The sequence below is a fragment of the Cherax quadricarinatus genome, unplaced genomic scaffold (genome assembly GCF_038502225.1).
Source record: "Cherax quadricarinatus isolate ZL_2023a unplaced genomic scaffold, ASM3850222v1 Contig2149, whole genome shotgun sequence".
Classification (NCBI taxonomy): Eukaryota; Metazoa; Arthropoda; class Malacostraca; order Decapoda; family Parastacidae; genus Cherax; species Cherax quadricarinatus.
Window position 1 is genome coordinate 39,983 of NW_027197175.1, and position 27,261 is coordinate 67,243.

Sequence of the window (27,261 nt, forward strand, 5' to 3'; positions counted from 1 at the left end):
CCTCTGCAAAAGCAGTGATTATGTGTGAGTGAGGTGAAAGTGTTGAATGATGATGAAAGTATTTTCTTTTTGGGGATTTTCTTTCTTTTTGGGTCACCCCGCCTCGGTGGGAGACGGCCGACTTGTTGAAAAAAAAAATAATAATGTGTTCTTAGTTTAATTAGTTTAATATGTTTATTATGCACCCCATACCCATCCTGTGGGCGGTAGTCAAAAGATTACAGAGGTACATAATGGGTCCAGGGACTGGGCCTCAAAGTTTTGATGGCTGAGCAAGTTACAGAGGTAATGAATTCATAATTTACAAAGGTAATGAACTCCAGGTAGGTCTAGTCACAATCATGACAAGTTACAAAGGTGTTAACAGATTATAGAGGTACACAATGGGTCCAGGGACTGGGCCCCAAAGTTTTGATGGCTGAACTAGGTACAAGGTAATGAACTCACAAGTTACAAAGGTAATGAATAAATAATGTGTTGATAAAAATAAAAGTCACATACTGTATATCCTACTTATTTCAGATCCACTCGTGCATGTCCCAAGGGCAGGAGCACAACAGTGACATTGAGCTGTAACCCTGATGAGCCAGGTGAAGGAAAAGTGACCCTACCTCATCAGTGTCCAGATGGTACCTGTGATGGTTGCAACTTTCATTTTCTCTGGAGCTCTGCACTTGGCTGTCCTGAATGCTCAAAGGACGATCTAATGTTAGTTTTGTATAATTACAAAAAAAGATTTTTATGATTACTATTGATAATACAGCAAAGTTTCTTGGAACCACTTTTTTAACCCTTAAACAGTCCAAATGTATATATACGTTCTTATGAGTAGTGCCCCAAACGTATATACATGTATATTTTTTAATTTTCCTGCCTTCAAATTTGGCACGATTGGCCTGAGATGCCTTGTCAGCATAGAATGGGTCCTAACACTCAGTGTGCGCTGTATTAAAAAAATCTGGGACCACTTAGTGCCTTGTAGGAGCGCCAGTTAGAGCAAACAGTGCGGCAAACACCAAGAATTCACTGATGTAATGTCATATTAACACTCCTCTTTTAAGAGGAAAGTGATGTTAATCCAAAGTTTAGGGTCTGTTTATCTCTGTATCTCTGTCTTCTGTCTCTGTCTTTGTCTATCTGTCTCTGTATCTCTCAATCTGTCTATCTCTTTCTATCTGTCTGTCTATCTGTCTCACAGGTACACATAAATACAAGTATACATAGTGTAAATTACCTAGGATAACCCAAAAAATCCAGACAAAGCGCTATACTCTGCTTGAAGATATGAGTAAAGGTGATGACGCAGTCTTGTGGCTCTCTCTGAGAGAGAGAGCTAGACAGATAGACAGGGAGCTTGACAGACAGACAAATAGACAGACGGACATGTTTATGTACCAGCGAAAACAAAGTGAGGGTGATGCTCATCAAATATCACCTCTAATCTTTTCCTATCTGCTGCACCCTCCCTCAACGTCGTGTATGGTCATCAGACGTCAGCTCTTATCAGATGTTATCATGTCACTGTCAGGGGTGGACTTTGTTTTTCATGCTTCAAGGGAACTTATTATTACCTATTATTATTATTATTACTACGTATCATCATCATCATCATCATCGTCCTACTCCTCCTCCTCCTCCTCCTCCATCTCCTCCTCCTCCTCCATCTCCTCCTCCTCCATCTCCTCCATCTCCTCCTCCTCCTCCATCTCCTCCTCCTCCTCCATCTCCTCCTCCTCCTCCTCCATCTCCTCCTCCTCCTCCATCTCCTCCATCTCCTCCTCCTCCTCCTCCATCTCCTCCATCTCCTTCTCCTCCATCTCCTCCTCCTCCATCTCCTCCTCCTCCATCTCCTCCTCCTCCATCTCCTCATCCTCCTCCATCTCCTCCTCCTTCATCTCCTCCTCCTCCTCCCTCTCCTCCTCCTTCATCTCCTCCTCCTCCTCCATCTCCTCTTCCTCCTCCTCCATCTCCTCCTCCTCCTCCATCTCCTCCTCCTCCTCCTCCTCCATCTCCCCCCTCCTCCTCCTCCTCCTCCTCTCCATCTCCTCCTCCATCTCCTCCTCCTCCTCCATCTCCTCTTCCTCCATCTCTTCCTCCTCCATCTCCTCCTCCTCCTTCTCTATCTCCTCCTCCTCTATCTCCTCCTCCTCCATCTCCTCCTCCTCCTCCTCCATCTCCTCCTCCATCTCCTCCTCCTTCTCCTCTTCCTCTATCTCCTCTTCCTCCATCTCCTCCTCCTCCATCTCCTCCTCCTCCTTCTCTATCTCCTCCTTCTCTATCTCCTCCTCCTCCATCTCCTCCTCCTCCATCTCCTCCTCCTCCATCTCCTCCTCCTCCATCTCCTCCTTCTCCTCCTCCTCATTCTCCTCCTCCTCATTCTCCTCCTCCTCCTCCTCCATCTCCCTCTCCTTCTCCTCCTCCTCCTCCTCCATCTCCTCCTCCTCCATCTCCTTCTCCTAATCCATCTCCTCCTCCTCCTCCTCCTCCTCCTCCATCTCCTCCTCCTCCATCTCCTCCTCCTCCATCTCTTCCTCCTCCTCCTCCATCTCCTCCCTCTCCTCCTCCTCCTCATCCTCCTCCATCTCCTCCTCCTCATCCTCCTCCATCTCCTCCTCCTCCAACTCCTCCTCTTCCTCCATCTCCACCTCCTCCATCTCCTCCTCCTCCCACTCCTCCACCATCTCCTCCTTCTCCTCCTCCTCATTCTCCTCCTCCTCATTCTCCTCCTCCTCCTCCTCCATCTCCCTCTCCTTCTCCTCCTCCTCCTCCTCATCCTCCTCCATCTCCTCCTCCTCCATCTCCTTCTCCTAATCCATCTCCTCCTCCTCCTCCTCCTCCTCCACCATCTCCTCCTCCTCCATCTCCTCCTCCTCCATCTCGTCCTCCTCCTCCTCCTTCTCCTCCCTCTCCTCCTCCTCCTCCTCCTCATCCTCCTCCATCTCCTCCTCCTCCATTTCCTCCTCCTCTATCTCCTCCTAATCCATCTCCTCCTTCTCCTCCTCCTCCTCCCCCTCCCCCTCCTCCTCCTCCTCCTCCTCCTCCTCCTCCATCTCCTCCTCCTCCATCTCCTCCTCCATCTCCTCCTCCTCCATCTCCTCCTCCTCCTCCTCCCTCTTCTCCTCCTCCTCATCCTCCTCCATCTCCTCGTCCTCCTCCGTCTCCTCCATCTTCTCTTCCTCCATCTCCTTCTCCTCCATCTCCTCTTCCTCCATCTCCTCCTCCATCTCCTCCTCCTCCATCTCCTCATCCTCCTCCATCTCCTCCTCCTTCATCTCCTCCTCCTCCCTCTCCTCCTCCTCCTCCATCTCCTCCTCCTCCTCTATCTCCTCTTCCTCCTCCTCCATCTCCTCCTCCTCCTCTATCCCCTCTTCCTCCTCCATCTCCCCCCTCCTCCTCCTCCTCCTCCTCCTCCTCCTCCATCTCCCCCCTCCTCCTTCTCCATCTCCTCCTTCTCCTCTTCCTCCATCTCCTCTTCCTCCATCTCCTCCTCCATCTCTTCCTCCTCCATCTCCTCCTCCTCCTCCATCTCTTCCTCTATCTCCTCCTCCTCCATCTCCTCCTCCTCCATCTCCTCCTCCATTTCCTTCTCCTCCATCTCCATCTCCTCCTCCTCCTCCATCTCCTCCTCTTCCATCTCCTCCTCTTCCATCTCCTCCTCCTCCTCCATCTTCTCCTCCTCCACCTCTTCCTCCTCCTCCTTCTCCATCTCCTCCTCCTCCTCCTCCTCCTCCTCCTCCATCTCCTCCTCCTCCATCTCCTCCTCCTCCTCCTCCATCTCCTCCTCCTCCATCTCCTTCTCCATCTCCTCCTCCTCCTCCATCTCCTCCTCCTCCATCTGCTCCTCCTCCTCCTCCTCCATCTCCTCCTCCTCCTCCTCTTCCTCCTCCTCCTCCATCTCCTCCTCCTCCTCCATCTGCTCCTCCTCCTCCTCCATCTCCTCCTCCATCTCCTCCCCCATCTCCTCCCCCTCCTTCTCCTCTTCCTCCTTCTCCTCTTCCTCCTAGGGAAAGCCTAGGGAACAAATGGATTTGTCAGTTAAAAACAGAATAGGGGAGTTAGTAAATCGGGAGATTGAGGTATTGGGTAGATGGCGGGAATATTTTGAGGAACTTTTAAATATCGACAAAGAAAAGGAGGCGGTAATTTCATGCATTGGCCAGGGAGGTATACCATCTTTTAGGAGTGAAGAAGAGCAGGATGCAAGTGTGGGGGAGGTACGTGAGGAATTACGTAGAATGAAAGGGGGTAAAGCAGCTGGAACTGATGGGATCATGACACAAATGTTAAAAGCAGGGGGGGGATATAGTGTTAGAGTGGTTGGTATTTTTGTTTAATAAATGTATGAAAGAAGGCAAGGTACCTAGGGGTTGGCAGAGAGCATATATAGTTCCCTTGTATAAAGGGAAGGGGGACAAAAGGGATTGTAAAAATTATAGAGGAATTAGTTTACTGAGTATACCAGGAAAAGTGTACGGTAGGGTTCTTATTGAAAGAATTAGAGGTAAGACAGAATGTAGGATTGCGGACGAGCAAGGAGGTTTTAGAGTGGGTAGGGGATGTGTAGATCAAGTGTTTACATTGAAGTGTATATGTGAACAGTATTTAGATAAAGGTAGGGAAGTTTTCATTGCATTTATGGATTTAGGAAAGGCATATGATATAGTGGATAGGGGAGCAATGTGGCAGATGTTGCAAGTATATGGAATAGGTAGTAAGTTACTAAATGCTGTAAAGAGTTTTCATGAGGATAGTGAGGCTCAGGTTAGGGTGTGTAGAAGAGAGGGAGATTACTTCCCGGTAAAAGTAGGTCTTAGACAGGGATGTGTAATGTCACCATGGTTGTTTAAAATATATTTATAGATGGGGTTGTAAAAGAAGTAAATGCTAGGGTGCTGGGAAGAGGGGTGGGATTAAATTATGGGGAATCAAATACAAAGTGGGAATTGACAGTTACCTTTTGCTGATGATACTGTGCTTATGGGAGATTCTAAAGAAAAATTGCAAAGGTTTACTAGTAGATGAGTTTGGGAGTGTGTGTAAAGGTAGAAAGTTGAAAGTGAACATAGAAAAGAGTAAGGTGATGAGGGTATCAAATGATTTAGATAAAGAAAAATTGGATATCAAATTGGAGAGGAGCAGTATGGAAGAATTGAATGTTTTCAGATATTTGGGAGTTGACATGTCAGCGGATGGATTTATGAAGGATGAGGTTAATTCAATTCAAATTCAAAGTTTATTCTCTATAAGGATTACAATGTTGAATTTACAGAATTTGGTTATTGTGTGGTTTACATGTAGTTAAATGATGATTACAGAGTGTACCACTAGAACGCCTAGCATGGCTAGGCATTTCGGGCAGACTTAGTTTAATTCTTTATTTTAAAATATTACATAGAATTGATGAAGGAAAAAAGGTGAGTGGTGCATTAAGGTATATGTGGAGACAAAAAACATTATCTGTGGAGGCAAAGAAGGAAATGTATGAAAGTATAGTGGTACCAACACTCTTATGTGGGTGTGAAGCTTGGGTTGTAAATGCTACAGTGAGGAGATGGTTGGAGGAAGTGGAGATGTCCTGTCTAAGGGCAATGTGTGGTGTAAATATTATGCAGAAAATTCAGAGTGTGGAAATTAGGAGAAGGTGTGGAGTTAATAAAAGTATTAGTCAGAGGTCTGAAGAGGGGTTGTTGAGGTGGTTTGGTCATTTAGAGAGAATGGATGAAAGTAGAATGACATGGAGAGCGTATAAATCTGTAGGGGAAGGAAGGCGGGGTAGGGGTCGTCCTCGAAAAGGTTGGAGGGAGGGGGTAAAAGAGGTTTTGTGGGTGAGGGGCTTGGACTTCCAGCAAGCGTGTGTGACCATGTTAGATAGGAGTGAATGAAGATGAATGGTATTTGGGACCTGACGAGCTGTTGGGGTGTGAGCAGGGTAATATTTAGTGAAGGGATTCAGGGAAAACCGGTTATTTTTATATAGCCAGACTTGTGTCCTGGAAATGGGAAGTACAGTGGACCCCCACATAGCGAACGCCTTGCATAGCGAACAATCCGCATAGCGAACGCTTTGTTCGCTAAAATTTTGCCCCGCATAGTGGACAAAAACCCGCTCAGCGACCTTCGTCCGAGACGCGTCCAATGTGCGGCCTCAGCCAGCCTCACATGTGCCACCCGCCCCATTGTTTACCAGCCAGCCTCCGCGGTAACATTCAAGCATACACTCGGAATATTTCGTATTATTACAGTGTTTTCGGTGCTGTTTCTGGAAAATAAGTGACCATGGGCCCCAAGAAAGCTTCTAGTGCCAACCCTGTGGTAAAAAGGGTGAGAATTAGTATGGAAATTAAGAAAGATTTTGAAGGGTTTGGGGCTAACCCTGAGAAGCCTATGCCAGTTGTGGAATCCATTGTGCCTACTTCAAAAATTAAGGAAATGTGTGCACAGTGGGTTGAACTGCAAACCTTTATGGATGAAAATCACCCTGACACAGCTGTTGCAAGCCGTGCTGGTGACTATTTCAATGACAATGTTGTGGCCCATTTTAGACAAATCGTAAAGGAACGGGAGGTACAGAGCTCTATGGACAGATTTGTTGTGCGACAGAGGTCCAGTGACTCTCAAGCTGGTCCTAGTGGCATTAAAAGAAGAAGGGAAGTAACCCCGGAAAAGGACTTGCTACCTCAAGTCCTAATGGAAGGGGATTCCCCTTCTAAACACTAACACTCTCTCTCCCCTCCTCCCATCCCATCAATCATCACCAGATCTTCAATAAAAGTAAGTGTCATGTAATTGTGCATGCCTTTTTCAGTTTGTGTGTACTAAAATTAACATTTTTTTGTGGTAAAAAAATTTTTTTTTCATACTTTTGGGTGTCTTGCACGGATTAATTTTATTTCCATTATTTCTTATGGGGAAAATTAATTCGCATAGCGAACATTTCGCATAACGACCAGCCCTCTTGCACGGATTAAGTTCGCTATGCGGGGGTCCACTGTACAATGCCTGCACTTTAAAGGAGGGGTTTGGGATATTGGCAGTTTGGATGGATATGTTGTGTATCTTAATACGTACATATATACTTCTAAACTGTTGTATTCTGAGCACCTCAGCAAAAACAGTGATTATGTGTGAGTGAGGTGAAAGTGTTGAATGATGATAAAAGTATTTTCTTTTTGGGGATTTTCTTTCTTTTTGGGTCACCCTGCCTCAGTGGGAGACAGCCGACTTAAAAAAAAAAAAAGATACTTAAGTGGCTGATGAATCTAAGGAACAAAATTATCATAGAGATGGAAAGACTGTTGTTACTGTTGATAAGAGAGAAGCAAATGAAGGGATATACAGTGCCTGCAAGTCCAAAGTATAGTAAAAGTTGCACTTCCTGGGGCATGGAACAGATTTCCATAAAATTGCATATTTTGGGGTTTGAGTTGCCATAGTTGAGGTATGATATATCTGGAACCATTTAGCATTGTAATTCATTGGACTGCTATATATGGATTGGAGAAATGCCAATGAAGGTGGTCACAATATGTGCTTTACCTAAATTGGAATATAAAGTGGTGGTATGTTGTATTTACATGATAGAACATGTGAACAAGATAGAAGGCATTCAATGATGTGCTACAAAATGGCAATCAGTTTTAAAAGACATGAGTTATGGATAATGCCAAAGGCATTATCCATAACTGGATAAGGGCATGGATAATGTCAAAGGCATTATCTGTGCCCTTAGTGGCTTCTAAGGGAAAATGAAGAGACATAGTAAGTACATCTTGTATAAGGTAAGGGAAGCACAAGTGGCCATAGCTTTAAATTAAGAATGAAAAGGTACCGAAGGGATACTGAAAAATTAATGAACAAGAGCACTGAACATTGGAATGATTTACAAGAGGCAGTAGTAAGAACTACAGCCATGAAATGTTACAAAAAATATGGTCAATTTAATACAGTGCTAAAGATGGGACATCACAAACTCATCTGTAGCTCTGTTCCTGTACCTACAGTTAAATACAGTAATGACAAATAGGTAATTATTGTATATGAAAGTATTCAGAATTTTCCAATCTTAATTTTCACTGGTACTGAGTGACTCTTGTACTGTACTGTGCTGCAGATGCATTCCAGGCATATGGCAGCTTTACTAAGCACAGCCAGGCCATAAACATTTAATTCTGTATACAGTAGTAATGTAACAATCTTTAGTATGCTTTGTGAACTGTACTGATAGCACATGGCAGATCTAAGTCACATGAGTGGAATTATCAATAGAAATAAAACATCTTGTAATAGTGAATTTGCATAAAGCAAATCTACATTAGGCAAGGAAAAGCTGATGTTATCGTAGGATGTAACTGTAGTCATGCAATTTATAGGTATTTCTTATCATATGATGTGTAGCACTCTATAAATTTCATATGAAAAAGATAAATTCACATTTATAATGTCATTTCATAACTTATCACCCATCTCCTGCCAGGGCAGGGTTACCCAAAAAAGAAAATATTTATCAACATTCACTCAATCAGCATCTTTTCAAAAGTGTACTGACATCACAGACAGATTACCTTCTGTCTGTAGCATCCCTACCCCTCCAGAGAGCAGGCCCTGCCCTTCCTGCCTCCAGGACTAAAGTCTGGCTAAGATTTCCCTAAATTCTTTCATAAATATTACCTTGCTCACATATGTATTTGTATATTACTGTAGTGTATTAAAATATTGCTTGTGTATTTTGCTTACTTTTGCACTCACCATGTCATTGTCTTAATTGGCTGTGTGAAAGGTCAGAACAGTTGTAGGTCAACTTTCCATGAAACAGTTAAGCATATTATAAAAGAAAAAAATGTTACTGAACTGAACTGAAAACTATGTACAGGTTTATTTTCCATGACGTTACATACAATTACATTATATGTTGTTACTTAATATGTACATGGAAAGCCCATGGTTATGCAATGTAATTTGGGTAAGATATCTGTCATTTTCAGCAACCACCCAGGGAGGTACTACCATCCTACCGAGTGTAAAACAGAAGCTTGTATTTGTTTTACATGATGATAGGATTGCTGGTGTCTTTTTTTCTGTCTCGGAAACATGCAAGATTTTAGATACGTCTTGCTACTTCTACTTACACTCAGGTTACACTACACATGCAGGTACACATTTATGTATACACACTTATCTGAGTTTTTCTTTGATTTTATCTTAATAGTTATTGTTCTTATTGTTTTTCTTTTCATATCCATGGGGGAGTGGAATAAGAATTTTTCCTCCATAAGCCATGCATGTTGTAAAAGTCAACTAAAATGCCAGGAGCAATGGGCTAGTAACCCCTTTTCCCATATAACTTACTAAAAAGAAAAAAGAAGAAAATCGTCAAAGTGGGATGTTTGAATGTGCATGGATGTTATGCGAATGATAAGAAAGAGATGATTGTGGATGTTATGAATGAAAAGAAGCTGGATGTCCTAACTTTAAGTGAAACAAAGCTGAAGGGGGTAGAACTTCAGTGGGGAGAAATAAATGGGATTAGGTCAGAGGTTTCTAATAGAGTTAGAGCTAAGGAAGGAGCAGCAATAATGTTGAAGGATAAGTTATAGCAGGAAAAGAGGGAATATAAATGTATAAATTCAAGGATTATGTGGAGTAAAATAAGGGTTGGATATAAAAAGTGGGTTATAGTAAGTGTTTATGCACCTGGGGAAGAGAGAAGTGTGGAGGAGAGAGAGAGATTTTGGGAAATGTTGAATGCATGCATGGGGAGTTCTGAACCAAGTGAGAGAGTACTTGTGGTTGGGGATCTTAATACTAAAGTGGATAAAAATGTTGTGGAAGGAGTAGTAGGTAAATTTAGGGGGAGAGGGGTAAATGAAAATGGGGAGCCTTTAATTGAACTATGTGTAGAAAGAGTTTTGGTAATAAGTAATACATATTTTATGAAAAAGAGGCTAAATAAGTATACACGTTATGATATTGCACATAATGAAAGTAGTTTGTTAAATTATGTATTGGTGGATAAAAGGTTGATGGGTAGGCTTCAGGATGTACATGTTTATAGAGTTTATATAGGAGGGTGGGTGCAGGAGGAAAGAGGAGTGATTGGTGGAATGATGATGTAAAAGGTGTGATAAGTAATAATAATAATAATAATTCTTTATTTACTACAAATATATGTACATAGTATTCAGGCCTAGTTGACATCAGTGACATATACTACTATACAGAAAGCTGCTTGTTATGCTGAGCATTTCATGCAAATTAGATCAGTTTTGTCCCAGGATGTGACCCACATCGGTCGACTAACACTCAGGTACCCATTTTAAACTGATGGGTGAAGAGGGACAGGGACAGCAGGTGGCTTATGGAAACATGTCCCTAATGTTTTCCAGCTGCACTGGAGAAGATTCGAACTCCGGACCTCAGTGTGTGAGCTGAGTGCGCTAGCGATCAAGCAATGGGACACCTAAGAAGAAGTTAGCTTATGAGGTAGAAGATGGTAGCTTATGAGAGGTTTTTACAAAGTAGAAGTGATATAAGAAGAGCAGAGTATATGGAGAATAAAAGAATGGTGAGAGAGTACAAAAGGAGAGCAAATGATAGAGTGGGAGAGACATTGTCAAAAAGTTTTGTTGAAAATAAGAAAAAATTTTGGAGTGAGTTAAACAAGTTAAGAAAGCCTAGGGAATGAATGGATTTGTCAGTTAAAAACAGAGTAGGGGATTTAGCAGATGGGGAGCTGGATGTATTGGGTAGATGGCGAGAATATTTTGAGGAACTTTTAAATGTTGATTAAGAAAGGGAGGTAGTAATTTCATGCACTGGCCAGGGAGGTAAAACGTCTCTTTAGGAGTGAAGAAGAGCAGGATGTGAGTGTGGGGGAGGTGCGTGAGTCATTACTTAGAATGAAAGGGTTGGTAAAGCAGCTGGAACTGTAGGGATCATGACAGAAATGTTAAAAGCAGGTACAGATATAGTGTTGGAGTGGTTGGTATTTTTATTTAATAAATGTATGAAAGAGGGGAAGGTACCTAGGGATTGGCAGAGAGCATACATAGTTCCTTTATATAAAGGTTGGACAAGGTTGAAGAGTTCTTGATACAAAGAATTCTTCAACCTTGTCCAACTTTTGGACAAAGACCTACTTTGACTAGTGGATGGTACCACTGTGACCCCACCGCCTCCTGCTTCGCCTCACCTGACAACAGTGCGTATATAAGCCACTTCTACAGTCTTATGCTGTACTTTCTACAAGATTGATGGACTGAGTATATCGACTCCAGGCTAAGGGACTGATTACCTCAAACTCCCCCTCTCCTTACACCCTTCTGTGTGGCAAAACGTTTCTTCAATAAAGATTCCCATATGTTGCATAAGTGTCTCAATCTTCAACTTGTCGGTTTTAAACCATTTATCACATTTAGGAATAACGACTTCTCATATTTACATCTTTCATCAGTACAGGTATTTGGTCCATTTTCAAAAAAATCCTATTGTTGGTTTCTTCATTCTTTTTGTTTTTTAGCCATATCTCTTTATTTCTCTAATCTTGTTAATACTGTTAATACATCCATAGAAAAATCCCCCAAAAGGAAAGAGATTAAGGTACAGGAAATCTCAACTCATTTTGAATGAAATTCCAAAACTAGTTTTCAATATATGTCATTCACCATGCCCCCCAAAAAATGCATTTAAAAAATGCTAATTTTATCAGTTATTAAGAGAAGATACTGAGAAAAATTCTTCAAATGTGTGAAATTCATGAATTAATAGGGAATCCTGTATTATTATTACAGTACTGAGCCTACAAATAATTATAAATTTTTCTTTTTCTTTCATTGCTACTAGAGCTGTTCAAAAATTCAACAGACGCTTTAATTACTGTAGTATTACATGTTTTTTAATGTCTGATCTAGTGTGGTCCATGGTGAGTGTGAAGGAGGTAAACAGAAAGTGCACTACATTGCTCCCAAGAACTGTCGTGCCCCAGATGCTATTCCTGGTGGTCACTCTGTTCCCTGTAGCACCAGACTTCCATTCCTTGTTGAGGTAAGAAAATATTGTTATAGTAGCATCTCTTATTCATTTTTTAAAATCTGAATAATTTCTAAAATTTGGAATTTTATGATTGATTCCTAAACTATATAAATTTAATTCTGGTATACTCTTTAATTTAGAATTTTCTGAATAAGAGAGGTGGTAAATTTAAAATTTACTGCTTTAGAGTAAAGATTTTTTAAATTCAGTTCTTAAAATTCCTAATTCATAACATTTTCCTCTGAAAAAATATAGTGTCATACGCTCAGTGGCATCTTTATTAGGTACACTTGTGTACTCACTTGTTAATTCAAATTAAGATTAAGATGTTTATTTTGACAAATTACATGGTTGTACAGAGGAATATAATAGTTGGGTGTACATGCCAAAAGCCCCTTTGTATGCAGAGCATTTCGGGCAAACTTAAAGATTAACTTATGATTCGTAAGGTAATAATACATAGTTCATATGGTCATTAGATGAGTTACAGTGAGTACAGGAGAACTCAATATTCTATCAGGTAATGCTATATGGTTTTGATAAGTCTAGTAGAGACTTATTACACTATTGAATTAGTTAATAAAGTTTAAAGTATTACAATGTAAGAGTTTGAAACAATTTACAATATGATGTATTACAGTTTAGTACTATTTAAAACAATGAAATTTGGTATTACAATGGAACAATTTACATTATGATGTTTTGTGTTACAATCTAGTACTGTTTAAAACAATGAAAAAACAGACATCCTAATTTTGAAGTAGTAAGTGGTTGGGCATTCATCAACACAATATGAGTAGCTTTTGAGAAACTGGTAATGATTAGGTACGGTTTATCTGGTTAATTTTGGGTGATGAGGTGATTTCTTATTAGGGCCTTAAACTGATTTGCAGACAGGGCTCCTTTAGTGTGTTCTGGCAATGAATTCCAAATCTTTGGGCCTTTTATGTGCATAGCATTTTTTCATAGGGAGAGATGAACACAAGGGATATCGAAGAGTGATCTGTGTCTCATATCATGGTTGTGTGTTCTGGTATAGTTATTAAGGAAGAATTTGAGAGGAGGGTTTACATTAGAGTATAGAGTTCTCTATATGTAGTAGGCACAGTAATAAGTGTGATATTTTCTATATTTAGCAAGTTAAGACTCTTGAAAAGAGGTGGTGTGTGTTGTCTAATGCAGGAGTTTGTAATTAATCGCACTGCAGCCTTTTGCTGGGTTATTAAAGACATAATCAGCCAATCACGTGGCAACACCTCAATGCCGAAAAGCATGCAGACACGGTCAAAATGTTCAGTTATTGTTCAGACCTGCCTGGCTGCATGACCCTTAAGAGTTTGGTGCTTCATTATGATTATAATAATAATAATGTTCAGACCAAACATCAGAATGGGGAAGAAATGCGATCTAAGTGATTTTGACCATGGAATTATTGTTGGCGCCAGGCAGGGTAGTTGAAACTGGTGATCTGGAATTTTCATGCACATCAGTCTAAAGTTTACAGAGTGGTGTGAAAAACACCAAACATCCAGTGAATGGCAGTTCTGTGAGTGGTATGCAAAAGAGCATCTCAGAACACACAACACATCTACCCTTGAAGTGGATAGGAGAGCAATAGAAGACCACACTGGGTACCACTTCTCTCACCTAAGAACAGGAAACTGAGGTAACAGTGGGCACAGGCTCTCCAAAACTGGACAGGTGAAAATTGGAAAAACGTCGCTTAATCTGACGAATTGTGATTTCTGTTGCAACATGCAAATGGTAGGGTTAGAATTTGGTATAAACCTTTGTGATGTGGTGAAATGGGAGGTGTACAGCCAACAAATCTGCAGCAACTACACAATGCTATCATGTCAACATATATATCAGAATCACTATGGAATGTTTCCAGCACCTTGTTGAATCCATACTACAGTACAAAGAATTCAGTTGTTCTGTGGGCAAAGAGGGGTCCTACCCAGTACTGGAAAGGTATACCTAATACAGTGGCCACTGAGAGCATATCTATTATGTATTCAGATTCTCTCAAGGGATGTTCCTTGATGCTGTTGAAGGACTTGTGATCCAATAAATTGGAACTAATCTTCCCTTTCCTTGATTGAAAATGATTGCCTCCCATTTCCCTGAGCTTCCTCCTGATTATTTTTTTTTTTAAATTTGGACACCAGTTCACTTACTTCCCAACAAAGATATTACTGTATAGAAATTGTGCTCTGAACATTTTATTGAGAGTGATTATAGTAATAGAATTTAAATAATGGTAATGGAAAGAGGAGGAAATTGTGTGTGAAATTACATTGAATGTCAGTGCTTGAGAGGAATGATTATGACTAGACCAAATATTTTATGAGAGAAGCAAAAGAACAGTTTCTTTCTCATCCTCCTTCCCTCTCTTCCTCCACAACTTTCTTTAGCAATATCCTTCACTCATTACTCGCAGTCTAAAAAATTTTTTATGAATCTCTTTTGGACTCTTTTTCAGTGTTTTAGTTTGTATTGATGTTCCTTCATTCTGGTCCCATGTCTTTCAAACAGTTTGCTCCACCTTGTCTGTACCTCTCAGTACAGTACCTGCCTCTTGTATGTTGTGAGCATCTTCCCTCTAACCTGTGGCAAGTAAATAAAGAATTTTTGAAAGTTTTTTGTAATTAGAAAAAATAATCAATGTTTCTACTTAAATTCTTTAAAATCTGTTGATCTTCGTAATTTTGCAGGTAATTGTTTTGAGCACAGTAAGCATGGCCTTAATGCTCTGTTTACTCCTTTTCTGTCTCTGGAAGAAGAACCAGCGCCTTGAATACAAGTACATGAAGTTGGTAGCCAGTGCTTCTTCAAAGGTAGTTCTTTAACTTTGGTGAAAAAAGATGACTACAGTATTTTTTTGGGGGTACCCTGGGAACCTACTTGAAATTCATAGGCCTCAGGGGCATTAAACAGGAATGCATTTTTTCATAATTCAAAGCCATATTTTTGTGATGGAACCCCTCATGCTTCTCCATGTTGTGATCCTTCCCTATGAGCAGCAAGTGACTTTTTTTTTTTGTAGTAAGGATCTACATTAAGGTCCTGGCATAGTCCTCATACAAAGAAATGCAAAGTCAGTGCTCAGCAGGCATTAGACATTCTTAAGGTGCTCCCCCACTTGTGAATATGGCTTTGCATGGGTGTAGTCAATATTTTCCCTGTTGAGAGCTTGTGTTGAATCTAGTGAGCTTCCCCTCAATCTGCTGTAAGGAGCTAGGCCTATGCTACCTGTTTCAGGTTAGGCATTCACCTGGCAACCCAGGTGATGCTGAGGTGTTCACATAGGAGGAAGGGGGGTTATGAACTCTTTGCTCACTGTGCAAGGCTTCCTGTGACATTTGGTGTTTGAATGCAGGTGTCTGGTGAGAGAGGCTGACTTCACTCCCTACCCTTCTTGGGCAATACCAGTGGCTGTTCCAAGGGGGAGGCTGAGGCCCACACAATTTCCATTAGCCTTTTTCCCTCAAAATCCCAAATAATAATAATAATAATAACTAATAATAATTGAGAGCAATGGGTGGTGTGAGTAAGATGCAGGGAATTTAGAGAGTAGAAATAAAAAGGCAATGTGAGGTCACCTCATTGGTTAAACTGCATAAATCTCCTTTATTTTTGCCTCCATGTTAGATTGATAAACCCTTTGGTAGGCAAAACATATCTCAAATAAAGATACCTAGATATTGCACATGTTTTATACATCAACTTGTTAGTGTTTTATACCTTTGATTCATTATAGCTTTGTATGTTTGTTAGTTTTATCATTGTTTTTCTTATGTGTTGTATTAATTTTTATTGCCCAGAGAGCTGAATGATCTTCTTGTGTACCTGTACATATTTATGTGTACCTGTACTGTATTTATGTGTACCTGTAACTGAATAAACATACTAGCTGCTCTCTGGCTTGAAGAACCCTTGCTCAGAAATTAATTTTTATTTCATAACCACTTATTATAAGAATTTTTTTCAAATATTTTAAATTTTTAATTTCTTTTAAAACATACATTGAAGTTATAATGGACGAGTTTGCAGTTAGTTTGATTAATGTTTATATACAATTAAAATATGATTGAATGCAGTTATAATTGTATGTTTAAAAGATAGCCACTTACTGTGTGAAATAATTGAGGCATTGTGTAATGATACATTATGAGTAATTGATTCAGTCATTTATTTATTTATTTATTTATTTATTTATTTGATGTCTTTGCAAATAGTACATTGAGATTTTATATTTACAATAGTGGGTTGCAATGCAAAGAGAGCCTCTATTATGCCTAGGCATTATGGGCCAACTTAACATTATTGGCTTACAGACTACTTAACACTAAGGATTATATCATAGTTGTACAGTAGGACAGTAATTATTTCATATTTGAACAGTAGATTATTAATTATAAGTGAATTAAATTTGTATAAGACAAAGGATATATTCATATAGTCTAAAATGCTTTTTGTGAAAACAATGGTTCAGTTATATTCCTGTCAACATTGGGTAAAAGGTTCAGAGTGATTGTTGAAGTTATGATGTGGGAGTACATAGGTGAGTATGTGTGTACTGAGTATTTAGCGTTTAGTCTAGGGTGATTAAGCGGCTTTTGAGAAGAGTCTTAAACTGATTTTCAGACTGGGTTACTTTAATATCTTCTGGTAATGAATTCCATATTTTAGGGCCCTTTATGTGCATAGAGTTTTTACACAGTGTGATATGGACACGAGGTATATCAAAAAGAGATCTGTGTCTTGTGTTGTGGTCATGTGTCCTGTTTAAGTTGGTGAGGAAAAGTTTGAGTGGAGGGTTTATATTTGCATGTATTGTTCTGTGTATGTAGTGGGCACATGAATAAGTATGGATGTTCTTAATGGTGAGCAGATTCAGACTTATGAAAATTGGTGGAGTATGCTGGCGGGAGTGGGAATTCGTTATCATTCTTACTGCTGCCTTTTGCTGGGTTATGAGGGGTTTTAGGTGATTGGATGTTGTTGATCCCCATGCACAAATTCCATATGTAAGATAAGGGTATATGAGTGTATGGTACAGTGTCAGGAGAGCTGATTGTGGAACATAGTACCTTATCTTTGATAGTATGCCTACAGTCTTGGAGATTTTCTTGGTGATTTGTTGTATGTGTGTCTGGAACTTAAGGCTACTGTCAAGGTGGATACCTAGGAATTTTCCCTCTGTGAGTCTTGTGACTGGTGATCCATTTAGTGTTATGTTAATCGGATCATTTGCAGCTTTGTTTCCAAACTGAATGAAATAGGTTTTATCAGTATTCATGGTAAGTTTATTAGTCATCATCCAGGCAGATATTTTCTGCAATTCGGCACTGACTGTGTTTGCTAGTATGACTGTGTTTGAGTGGGAAAAGACATATGTAGTGTCATCTGCAAATAATATGGGTTTGAGTAGCTGTGATGCATTCGGTAGATCATTGATGTAGATGAGAAAGAGGAGTGGTCCGAGGACGCTTCCTTGTGGGACTCCTGCTGTGATTGGTTGGGTAGAAGAGTTTGCATCATTTGCATACACATATTGAGTTCGGTTACTAAGGTGTGATTTTAGGCAGTTAAGGAAGTGGCCTCGGATACCATAGTGCGTTAATTTGGAGTACAGCAGTTCATGGTCGACTGTATCGAAAGCTTTATGTAAATCAATGAAAATGCCCAGCAGGACTTCTTTCTTTTCGAGTGCGGTAAATATTAGTTCTAGCATGTGTATGATAGCATCATTCATGCTTTTATTATTCCTGAATCCAAACTGACAAGGGTTTAATATGTTGTGTGAGACGAGGTGGGAATAGATCCGTCTATGAATTAATCTTTCAAAGATTTTAGAGAGCAGTGGTAAGTTAGATATTGGTCTATAGTTATTCAAGTCAGCTTGGTCACCTCCTTTGTGGATCAGAGTGACCCTCGCTGTTTTGAGGATTGTTGGGAAGGTAGCTGATTCAATGGATTTGTTAAAGAGTGTTGCAATAATAGGTGACAATACTTGAAAAGCTTTTTTGTACATAAAAGCAGGCAAGCTGTTTATGTCTCCTGCCTTGTTTTTAAGGGTGCTTATGATGAACGTAACTTCTATGGGGTTGGTTGGAGCTAGGAATAGCGTATTTGGGTAGGTACCTATGAGGTAGTCTGATGGATGGGTGTTTAATCTTGGTATTTTGTTCGCTAGATTTTTACCTATGGTGGAGAAGAAAACGTCGAGTCTGTTTGCTGTTTCAGTAGGTGTGAGTAGGGGTTCATCTGATTTTGTTAGTTTGATTGTTTTGTTTTTGGATAACTTTTTATTTCCAAGAATTTCAGACAGAGTTTTCCAGGTTTTTTCCATATCACCTTTGATGTTATGTAATCTATTTTCATAATACAATTTTTTAGATCTTCTTATCAGGCTGGTAAGTGCTGATGAGTAACATTTAGACTGTTCTCTAGTTATTTGACCCATTCTATACTGTTTTTCATATTTGTGCTTTGTGTTAATGGATTTGAGGATGCTTGGTGTTAGCCAGGGATTATTAAGTCTCTTTGCTGTGATCTGTTTAGTTTTTTTGGGGCAGTGTTTGTTATAGAGGCTTTGGGCTTTTTTTTATAAAATTATTTATACATTCATTCATATCTGTATATGTTTCGAGCTCATTTTGCCAATCGATGTTATTCATAGCTGCTATAAAGTTGTTAACTGTTGTCTCGTTATGTAGTCTGAAGGTTACTTTAGTGATGTCTTGTGGCAGTTTGCCCAGATTAGTTATGAGAAAGGTTGGGTAGTGGTCTGAAGTGTTGTCTGTGATTATGCCTGATGTGGTGTCTGTGATTATGCCTGATATGTTAGGGGATATGGTGTTTGTCCAGATGTAGTCTATTAAGGAGATGCTTGTCTCGGTGATTCTTGTAGGTTTAGATATTGTTGGTAGCAACAGGCAGTTACTCATTGTGTTTGTGAATTTAGTTACTTGTGGGTCCTGGTCGTGTAGTATGTTTATGTTGAAATCTCCTGTTAGTAGTAGGTGGTCTTTATACATGTGTGCATCAGTAATCATGTTTCCTAGTTTTTCACTAAAGTGGTAAATGTTTGACTGTGGTACTCTGTATATGTTTATAACTGTGAGGGGTTTTTGCAGGTCTTTTGATTTAAATTTGGCTATGATATATTTTCCATGTTCATCCCTTGTGCAAGATTTATTGATGCATTTGAGTTGATTTGAGTAGTTTATGGCTGTTCCTCCCCCTTGCTGGTCTGTTCTACAGTTGTGTATGGCCATGTAGCCAGGAATGGTATAGACATCTGTAATATCAGGCTTAAGCCAGGTTTCTGTGAGTGTGATGATTGATATTTTGGAATGAAGGGAATTGAATAATGCTGTGAGGTCATCATAATGTTTGCTCAAGGATCTGATATTGTAGTTAAAGATGGTTATGTTATTGTTTGCACTGAGTAATGTCTTTGCTTAGTCTGCTGTATAGTAATTACAGTTACTGTTTGATTTGTGTATTTCATTTAGTAAAAAGTTTACATCAGGATCTATGTCTGTAATCATAGGATAAGAGTAGTTTTATAAACTAGATTTTCCAAGTAGAATAATATAAGAGTTATATTGAATCTACAACTAGACTTGTGAATAAGACTGTAATTATTCTAAAACTTGTAAAAATTTAAAAGAAAAAGGGATTATTACAGTACAGATAATTCAGTTATACAATTAAGCATCTAATAGCACCTTAATTATTTTAACAAATGTAAGTTTATGAACTATGGTAGATATTTACAGCTAGAATAAAGGAGCTAGTGAATATAATAATAAATGAATGTACAGTATTAAAAACAAAATCAGTAGCACCTGAGGTAGTCAATAGCACCTAGACTTATGAATAAGACTAATTATTCTAAAACGTAAAAATTTGAAAGAAAAAGGGACCATTACAGAACAGATAATTCAGTTATACACTTAACCCTTTGAGGGTCGACAGGCCCTCTCCGAAACTCGTTCTCAGGGTCGGCCAAATTTCAAAAAAAAAAAAATTATTTTTTCTTATGAAAAAATAGAGTATTTTTTTCTAAACATTATAGGCTAAACAAAAAAATTTTAACGTCAATACTTACCGAGATATGGAGGTGTGAAATTTGCCAAAATTGAACAACATATGGTAACATCGCCGACTGCCGTCACCCGGTATTTTTCTATTTACTTTTTTATGTACTATTTTCAATTATTTTTCAATTTTTCTTTTTCTGAGTAACTTTTATGGCCTCTGAGGCCAACATGATCAGTATTTTGTAAGTTATTTCTTTTTCAATACTACACAATAAGGGCGTAAACACTGTTGTCATTATTTTGTTTACAGAAAATATTTACACAAACAAACAATATGAAATGTTGTTTATTACTATTTTTCTATATTTTATATACACATATACAGTCACAGGACATGTTTCTAGAAGTTCTGCAGCCTGTGGAAGTCTTTGAAACATGGTGTCATGCACAGTGGAGTTTTGCACTCCTCACACATAAAACGAGTGTCTCTGCGTTGTTGTGGGCGTTTTTTTGTATGTGAACAGACGTAACACCTCTTCTGAGCCTTTTTCTTCAAAGCAGTAGCAGGCAGTTTTACCAGGAAGTGATCACCATGCTTCAGACGAGCAGGTAGTTGTTGATAATTTGGTGGGCGGTCAATTGCAGGTGCATTTCCTTGGTACTTGAATACTATTTGTCTGATGACAGACAAACAGAATTCGCCGTACTGTGGTTTGTTTCTGGTGCTCATCTTATACATATTATAAGCATTGAGCATGGAAATGTCCAGAAGATGGAAAAACAGTTTGATGTACCACTTATAACTCTTGCGAACACAATCAGCAAACCCAATCTGCATGTCACATTTGTCCACTGAACGCATGTTGAAGGTGTAATCAATCACAGCTGCAGGTTTTAGAATGGGTTCATTTCTCTCTCTATGCTGCCTGCCACTGTCTGCCATTTCATTAGGGTGAATTGATGACAACAGTGTGACATCTCGTTTGTCATGCCACCGAAATGCCATGATGTCATTGGCAGCAAACGCCTGCACCTCACCTCTGCGAGTGCCAGCGTCAAACCTGGGCATATGTTTTCGATTTGCACGCACTGTGCCACACACATCTGTCATGTTCACTCGCAAAAAATCACTGAGTGAGGGGCTTGTGTACCAGTTATCTGTATATAATATATGCCCCTTACCAAGGTATGGTTCTATCATTGTTCGAACCACATCACCTGAGATGCCCAATAACTTCCTGGTATTTTGCAATGTATAACTTCCAGTGTACACAATAATATCCAATACCAGACCACTGTAACAATCACAAAGCACAAACAACTTTATACCAAAGCGTTTCCTCTTGCTTGGTATGTACTGCTTGAAAGAGAGTCTTCCTTTGAACAGAATCAAAGACTCGTCAATTACAAGCTTCCTGAAGGGATAAAAATGAGTACTGAATTTCTGTTTCAGATACACAAACACATTCCTAATCTTATATAACCTGTCAGTTCTGTCAGGCCTGGTTTTATCTGAGAAGTGAAGCATACGTAACATTAGCACAAATCGATTCACTGGCATTATATCACTGAAACCTGGTGTTGCAATCAGGGGGTCTGTTGACCAGTATGATTTCACTTTGTGCTTATACACATGTGGCATAAGCATTATTGTGGCAAAGAAAAGATACATCTCAGCCACAGTTGCCTCCTTCCATTGGTGTAGACGTGATTTTGGTGAAAGTATTGTGTTTGCCATGGTGTACTCGTAGTATGTGTTGCTTTCCATGACAATACTTTTCATCAGTGGTTCGTCAAAGAATAACTCGAAACATTCCAGTTCAGTGGCATTGTTCCCAAGTGCACAAGATGGCCGTATTCCACTTTGACTGCCATCAAACTGGTGGGGATTTGGAACAAAATTGACAGCTTCCTGCCAATCCCAGGTGCGGTCTGCTGGTGGGTACTGGACAATGACAGGTGGTTGTGGTTGTGGAGGTTGTGGTTGTGGAGGTTGTGGTTGTGGAGGCTGGTGTGGTGGGGGAGTGGGGGATGGTGGCCTTTGTTCTAGATCAGCTGAGGCAGCGGCGTGGGTGGCAGCGTGGGTGGCAGCATGGCCCACTGCTGGTGCCTCACCGCCGGCACCACTACCACCACGCACATTTTCCATCCCAATTGCAACAGTATCTTCGTCATTTTCGCTGTCTGTTCCTGTTGTACAGCCACGGGATGTACTCCGAGATACACTCCTTCCCCTTGGTATAACATATGGCACACTTCCAGAGCGCATATATCGTCGTATATACTGACGCTTCACTGGGGAATATTGCACTTCACTATCACTACTGGAACTAGTTTGAAGAGCTTGTAGTTCATATTCACTATCACTATCATCACCCATGCTCTCATCTGAGTCTGGGATTTGGGAAAATAGAAGTTTCCTCTTGGGTTCTGGAACAACTGAACGTGAACACGAGGGCCCAGCACCAGAGGTGGAAGGCTGAGGGTCGTCTGGGTTTTCTTCACTATTACCGATATTATGGTCATTAGTTTCGGTCAAAACCTCACTAAAACCACGAAACTCATCTTCACTGGCACTTCCATCACTATTAGAACTGTCACTGGGGAACAAAAGTGTCCCAATTCGCCGAGGAGTGAGGAGCTTCTTACCGCGAGGCATGGTGGACATTGTTTACTAAGAGGGCATTCCCACAATGCACCACTGGGTCCCAGATTTTTTTTCTACCGCGCACACTGACCATGCAGACCCATTCTCTCACACCTAGGCCTACCAGCATTTTCGCGCGAGATTTGAGGCCGCTAGAATTTATGCGTACTAGTACGTCAAAAACCCCTACGCGTAAGACGTACTAGTACGACGAAAACCCTCAAAGGGTTAAGCATCTAATAGCACCTTAATTATTTCAACAAATGTGAGTTTATGAACTACGGTAGATATTTACAGCTAGAATAAAGGAGCTAGTGAATATAATAATAAAAGAATGTATTAAAAACAAGAATGTATTAAAACAAAATCAGTAGCACCTGAGGTAGTCAATAGCACCTGAGGTAGTCAGTAGCACCTGAGGTAGTCAGTAGCACCTGAGGTAGTCAATAGCACCTGAGGTAGTCAGTAGCACCTGAGGTAGTCAATAGCACCTGAGGTAGTCATTAGCACCTGAGGTAGTCAATAGCACCTGAGGTAGTCAATAGCACCTGAGGTAGTCAATAGCACCTGGAGTATTTTAATAAATGTGACTATATGGACAAGAGGGAAAAAGTATTAAATCTCCTGAAAGTTTCTCTTTAATTGTTGTTAGAACTAGGAGTATAGCGATTACTGAATAAAGGGCAGTACAATGTATTGGTATATAGAGAATTATTTCAGTAGAAATGTAAAAAGGGACTAAATTAAGTATTGGTAAAAACAACCTTTAAATAGATTGACATTATGTTATGAAATTAATCTGAGAGTAAGATTTGCCTTGTAACTTAAAGTTTGAGCAATTAATATCACTAAAGAAATATTATTTGAGGTAGTTGATACTAGCTAGTGGAAGATGGTACAAGGAACTGCACTGTAGTGTAGTAGGAACATACACTAGTTTGTTATTTGTAGTTTAGGAGCAAAGGGAAATTTAGGTAAGATTATAGAAGAATTATAACAGTGCTTAAGTAGGAATAAATGGTAATACAGATATTATTAAAGAGTAAGTATCTTATTAACAAGTAATAAATTGTGAACAGGAAATATGGGAAGATAACACAAATTGGGTCACACAAGGAACTGTAGGACACATGGGATAATGAGGTAGTAAATACTATCTAGGAGGTGATAGTACAGGGATTAGTTCAATAATGGCATAATAACATACACTATTGGTGGAATGATGATGTGAAGAGAGGTGGAATGATGATGTGAAGAGAGATGGAATGATGATGTGAAGAGAGTAGTAAGGGAGAAAAAGTTAGCATATGAGAAGTTTTTACAAAGTAGAAGTGATGCAAGGAGGGAAGAGTATATGGAGAAAAAGAGAGAGGTTAAGAGAGTGGTGAAGCAATGTAAAAAGAGAGCAAATGAGAGAGTGGGTGAGATGTTATCAACAAATTTTGTTGAAAATAAGAAAAAGTTTTGGAGTGAGATTAACAAGTTAAGAAAGCCTAGAGAACAAATGGATTTGTCAGTTAAAAATAGGAGAGGAGAGTTATTAAATGGAGAGTTAGAGGTATTGGGAAGATGGAGGGAATATTTTGAGGAATTGTTAAATGTTGATGAAGATAGGGAAGCTGTGATTTCGTGTATAGGGCAAGGAGGAACAACATCTTGTAGGAGTGAGAAAGAGCCAGTTGTGAGTGTGGGGGAAGTTCGTGAGGCAGTAGGTAAAATGAAAGGGGGTAAGGCAGCCGGGATTGATGGGATAAAGATAGAAATGTTAAAAGCAGGTGGGGATATAGTTTTGGAGTGGTTGGTGCAATTATTTAATAAATGTATGGAAGAGGGTAAGGTACCTAGGGATTGGCAGAGAGCATGCATAGTTCCTTTGTATAAAGGCAAAGGGGATAAAAGAGAGTGCAAAAATTATAGGGGGATAAGTCTGTTGAGTATACCTGGCAAAGTGTATGGTAGAGTTATTATTGAAAGAATTAAGAGTAAGACAGAGAATAGGATAGCAGATGAACAAGGAGGCTTTAGGAAAGGTAGGGGGTGTGTGGACCAGGTGTTTACAGTGAAACATATAAGTGAACAGTATTTAGATAAGGCTAAAGAGGTCTTTGTGGCATTTATGGATTTGGAAAAGGCGTATGACAGGGTGGATAGGGGGGCAATGTGGCAGATGTTGCAGGTGTATGGTGTAGGAGGTAGGTTACTGAAAGCAGTGAAGAAGGTGGAGGAGGTGAATGTATTCAGATATTTGGGAGTGGATGTGTCAGCGGATGGGTCTATGAAAGATGAGGTGAATCATAGAATTGATGAGGGGAAAAGGGGTCTGTGGAGACAAAGAACTTTGTCCTTGGAGGCAAAGAGGGGAATGTATGAGAGTATAGTTTTACCAACGCTCTTATATGGGTGTGAAGCATGGGTGATGAATGTTGCAGCGAGGAGAAGGCTGGAGGCAGTGGAGATGTCATGTCTGAGAGCAATGTGTGGTGTGAATATAATGCAGAGAATTCGTAGTTTGGAAGTTAGGAGGAGGTGCTCGATTACCAAAACTGTTGTCCAGAGGGCTGAGGAATGGTTGTTGAGGTGGTTCGGACATGTGGAGAGAATGGAGCGAAACAGAATAACTTCAAGAGTGTATCAGTCTGTAGTGGAAGGAAGGCAGGGTAGGGGTCAGCCTAGGAAAGGTTGGAGGGAGGGGGTAAAGGAGGTTTTGTGTGCGAGGGGCTTGGACTTCCAGCAGGCATGCGTGAGCGTGTTTGGTAGGAGTGAATGGAGACAAATGGTTTTTAATACTTGACGTGCTGTTGGAGTGTGAGCAAAGTAACATTTATGAAGGGGTTCAGGGAAACCGGCAGGCCGGACTTGAGTCCTGGAGATGGGAAGTACAGTGCCTGCACTCTGAAGGAGGGGTGTTAATGTTGCAGTTTAAAAACTGTAGTGTAAAGCACCCTTCTGGCAAGACAGTGATGGAGTGAATGATGGTGAAAGTTTTTCTTTTTTGGGGCCACCCTGCCTTGGTGGGAATCGGCCAGTGTGATAATAAAAATAAATAACATACACTAACATAGTACAATGGTTTGGTCACTAATATCAGTCAGACTCTGTAATGTTTGCATCATGAAGAAAGTTCGCTAGTTCATTTTCATTTGTAATATAGTAATATAATCAGGTGGTTGAGATTAAAATATCAGGTAGTAAGAATAGGCTAGATGTTGAAAAGTGATTTACATGAGTATGTAATGTGTGGTGTAAATATTATGCAGAAAATTTGGAGTGTGGAAATTAGGAGAAGATGTGAAGTCATAAAAGTATTAGTCAGAGGGCTGAAGAGGGGTTGTTGAGGTGGTTTGGTCATTTAGAGAGAATGGATCAAAGTAGAATGACATGGAGAGCATTTAAATCTGTAAGGGAAGGAAGCGGGGTAGGGGTTGTCCTCGAAAAGGTTGGAAGGAAGGGGTAAGGGAGGTTTTTTGGGCGAGGGGCTTGGACTTCCAGCAGGCGTGCATGAGCGTGTTTGATAGGAATGAATGGAGACGAATGGTATTTGGGACCTGACGATCTGTTGGAGTGTGAGCAGGGTAATATTTAGTGAAGGGATTCAGGGAAACTGGTTATTTTTATATAGCCGGACTTGTATCCTGGAAATGGGAAGTACAGTGCCTGCACTCTGAAGGAGGGGTTCGGGATATTGGCAGTTTGGTGGGATATGTTGTGTATCTTTATACATATATGCTTCTAAACTGTTGTGTTCTGAGGACCTCTGCAAAACCAATGATTATGTGTGAGTGAGGTGAAAATGTTGAATGATTATGAAAGTATTTTCTTTTTGGGGATTTTCTTTCTTTTTGGGTCACCCTGCCTCGGTGGGAGACGGCCGACTTGTTAAAAAAAAAAATTACGATTTAAAAATGCAGTTCCATCATCTTGTAAAAAAATAAAAAATTTCTGCTGGTATTTCAGTTTTATTTAACTGTATCTTTATCTACCCTTATAATTAGTATGCTTGGGTGTCCCAGCCAGTACTTGTATTTGCTTACTGAATCAGTTTAAAGTATTAATACATACTTAAATTTGTACTATTTTTGCTGTCTCTTTTCTGTAATAATCCATAGTTAAAATTGTACCACCCAATACCTATGTTTAATCTTAAGTAGTCTGTCAGCATTAGGATTACTCTGCATAAAATACATATGCATTCTAGTGACTTTCTTTTGTGTTTCAACAATATTTTATTATGTGTAAACTACATTTTTGATAATGCACAAAGAGATAAAATGTTTGTTTGCTTACTCTCAAGAGTTTTTAAGTTTTATTACATGCTAGTAAACTTTTTTTTTTTTCAGGATGGAATGATTGAACTGCCACCAGCAGAATCATGTGCTCTGGATGACGGTGAAGAGGAGGATGTACAGTTTACGCAGGCTCCTCCTCGGGGTATCCTTAGCAAACTTAAACATAGCAAAATAGCAGTAAGCAAATCATCTTCCTGTAAATACATTTTAAATTTATTAAGATCAAATTCTTTATTTCTATTGG

The 27,261-nt window shown here is 39.9% G+C and overlaps 1 protein-coding gene across 1 annotated transcript in view; it reads left to right on the plus strand.

Moving 5' to 3' along the window:
* LOC138851797 (endosome/lysosome-associated apoptosis and autophagy regulator family member 2-like) overlaps nucleotides 1–27,194 on the plus strand; it is a gene marked incomplete at its 3' end in the record, with an annotated part of 66,527 nt that extends 39,333 nt beyond the window's left edge. The window contains exons 10-13 of the mRNA XM_070081272.1: nucleotides 523–708; nucleotides 11,907–12,039; nucleotides 14,745–14,867; nucleotides 27,069–27,194. Of these exons, the coding sequence (XP_069937373.1) occupies nucleotides 523–708; nucleotides 11,907–12,039; nucleotides 14,745–14,867; nucleotides 27,069–27,194 (568 nt within the window). The remainder of the gene's footprint in view (nucleotides 1–522; nucleotides 709–11,906; nucleotides 12,040–14,744; nucleotides 14,868–27,068) is intronic.
* Nucleotides 27,195–27,261: the final 67 nt, after the last annotated feature.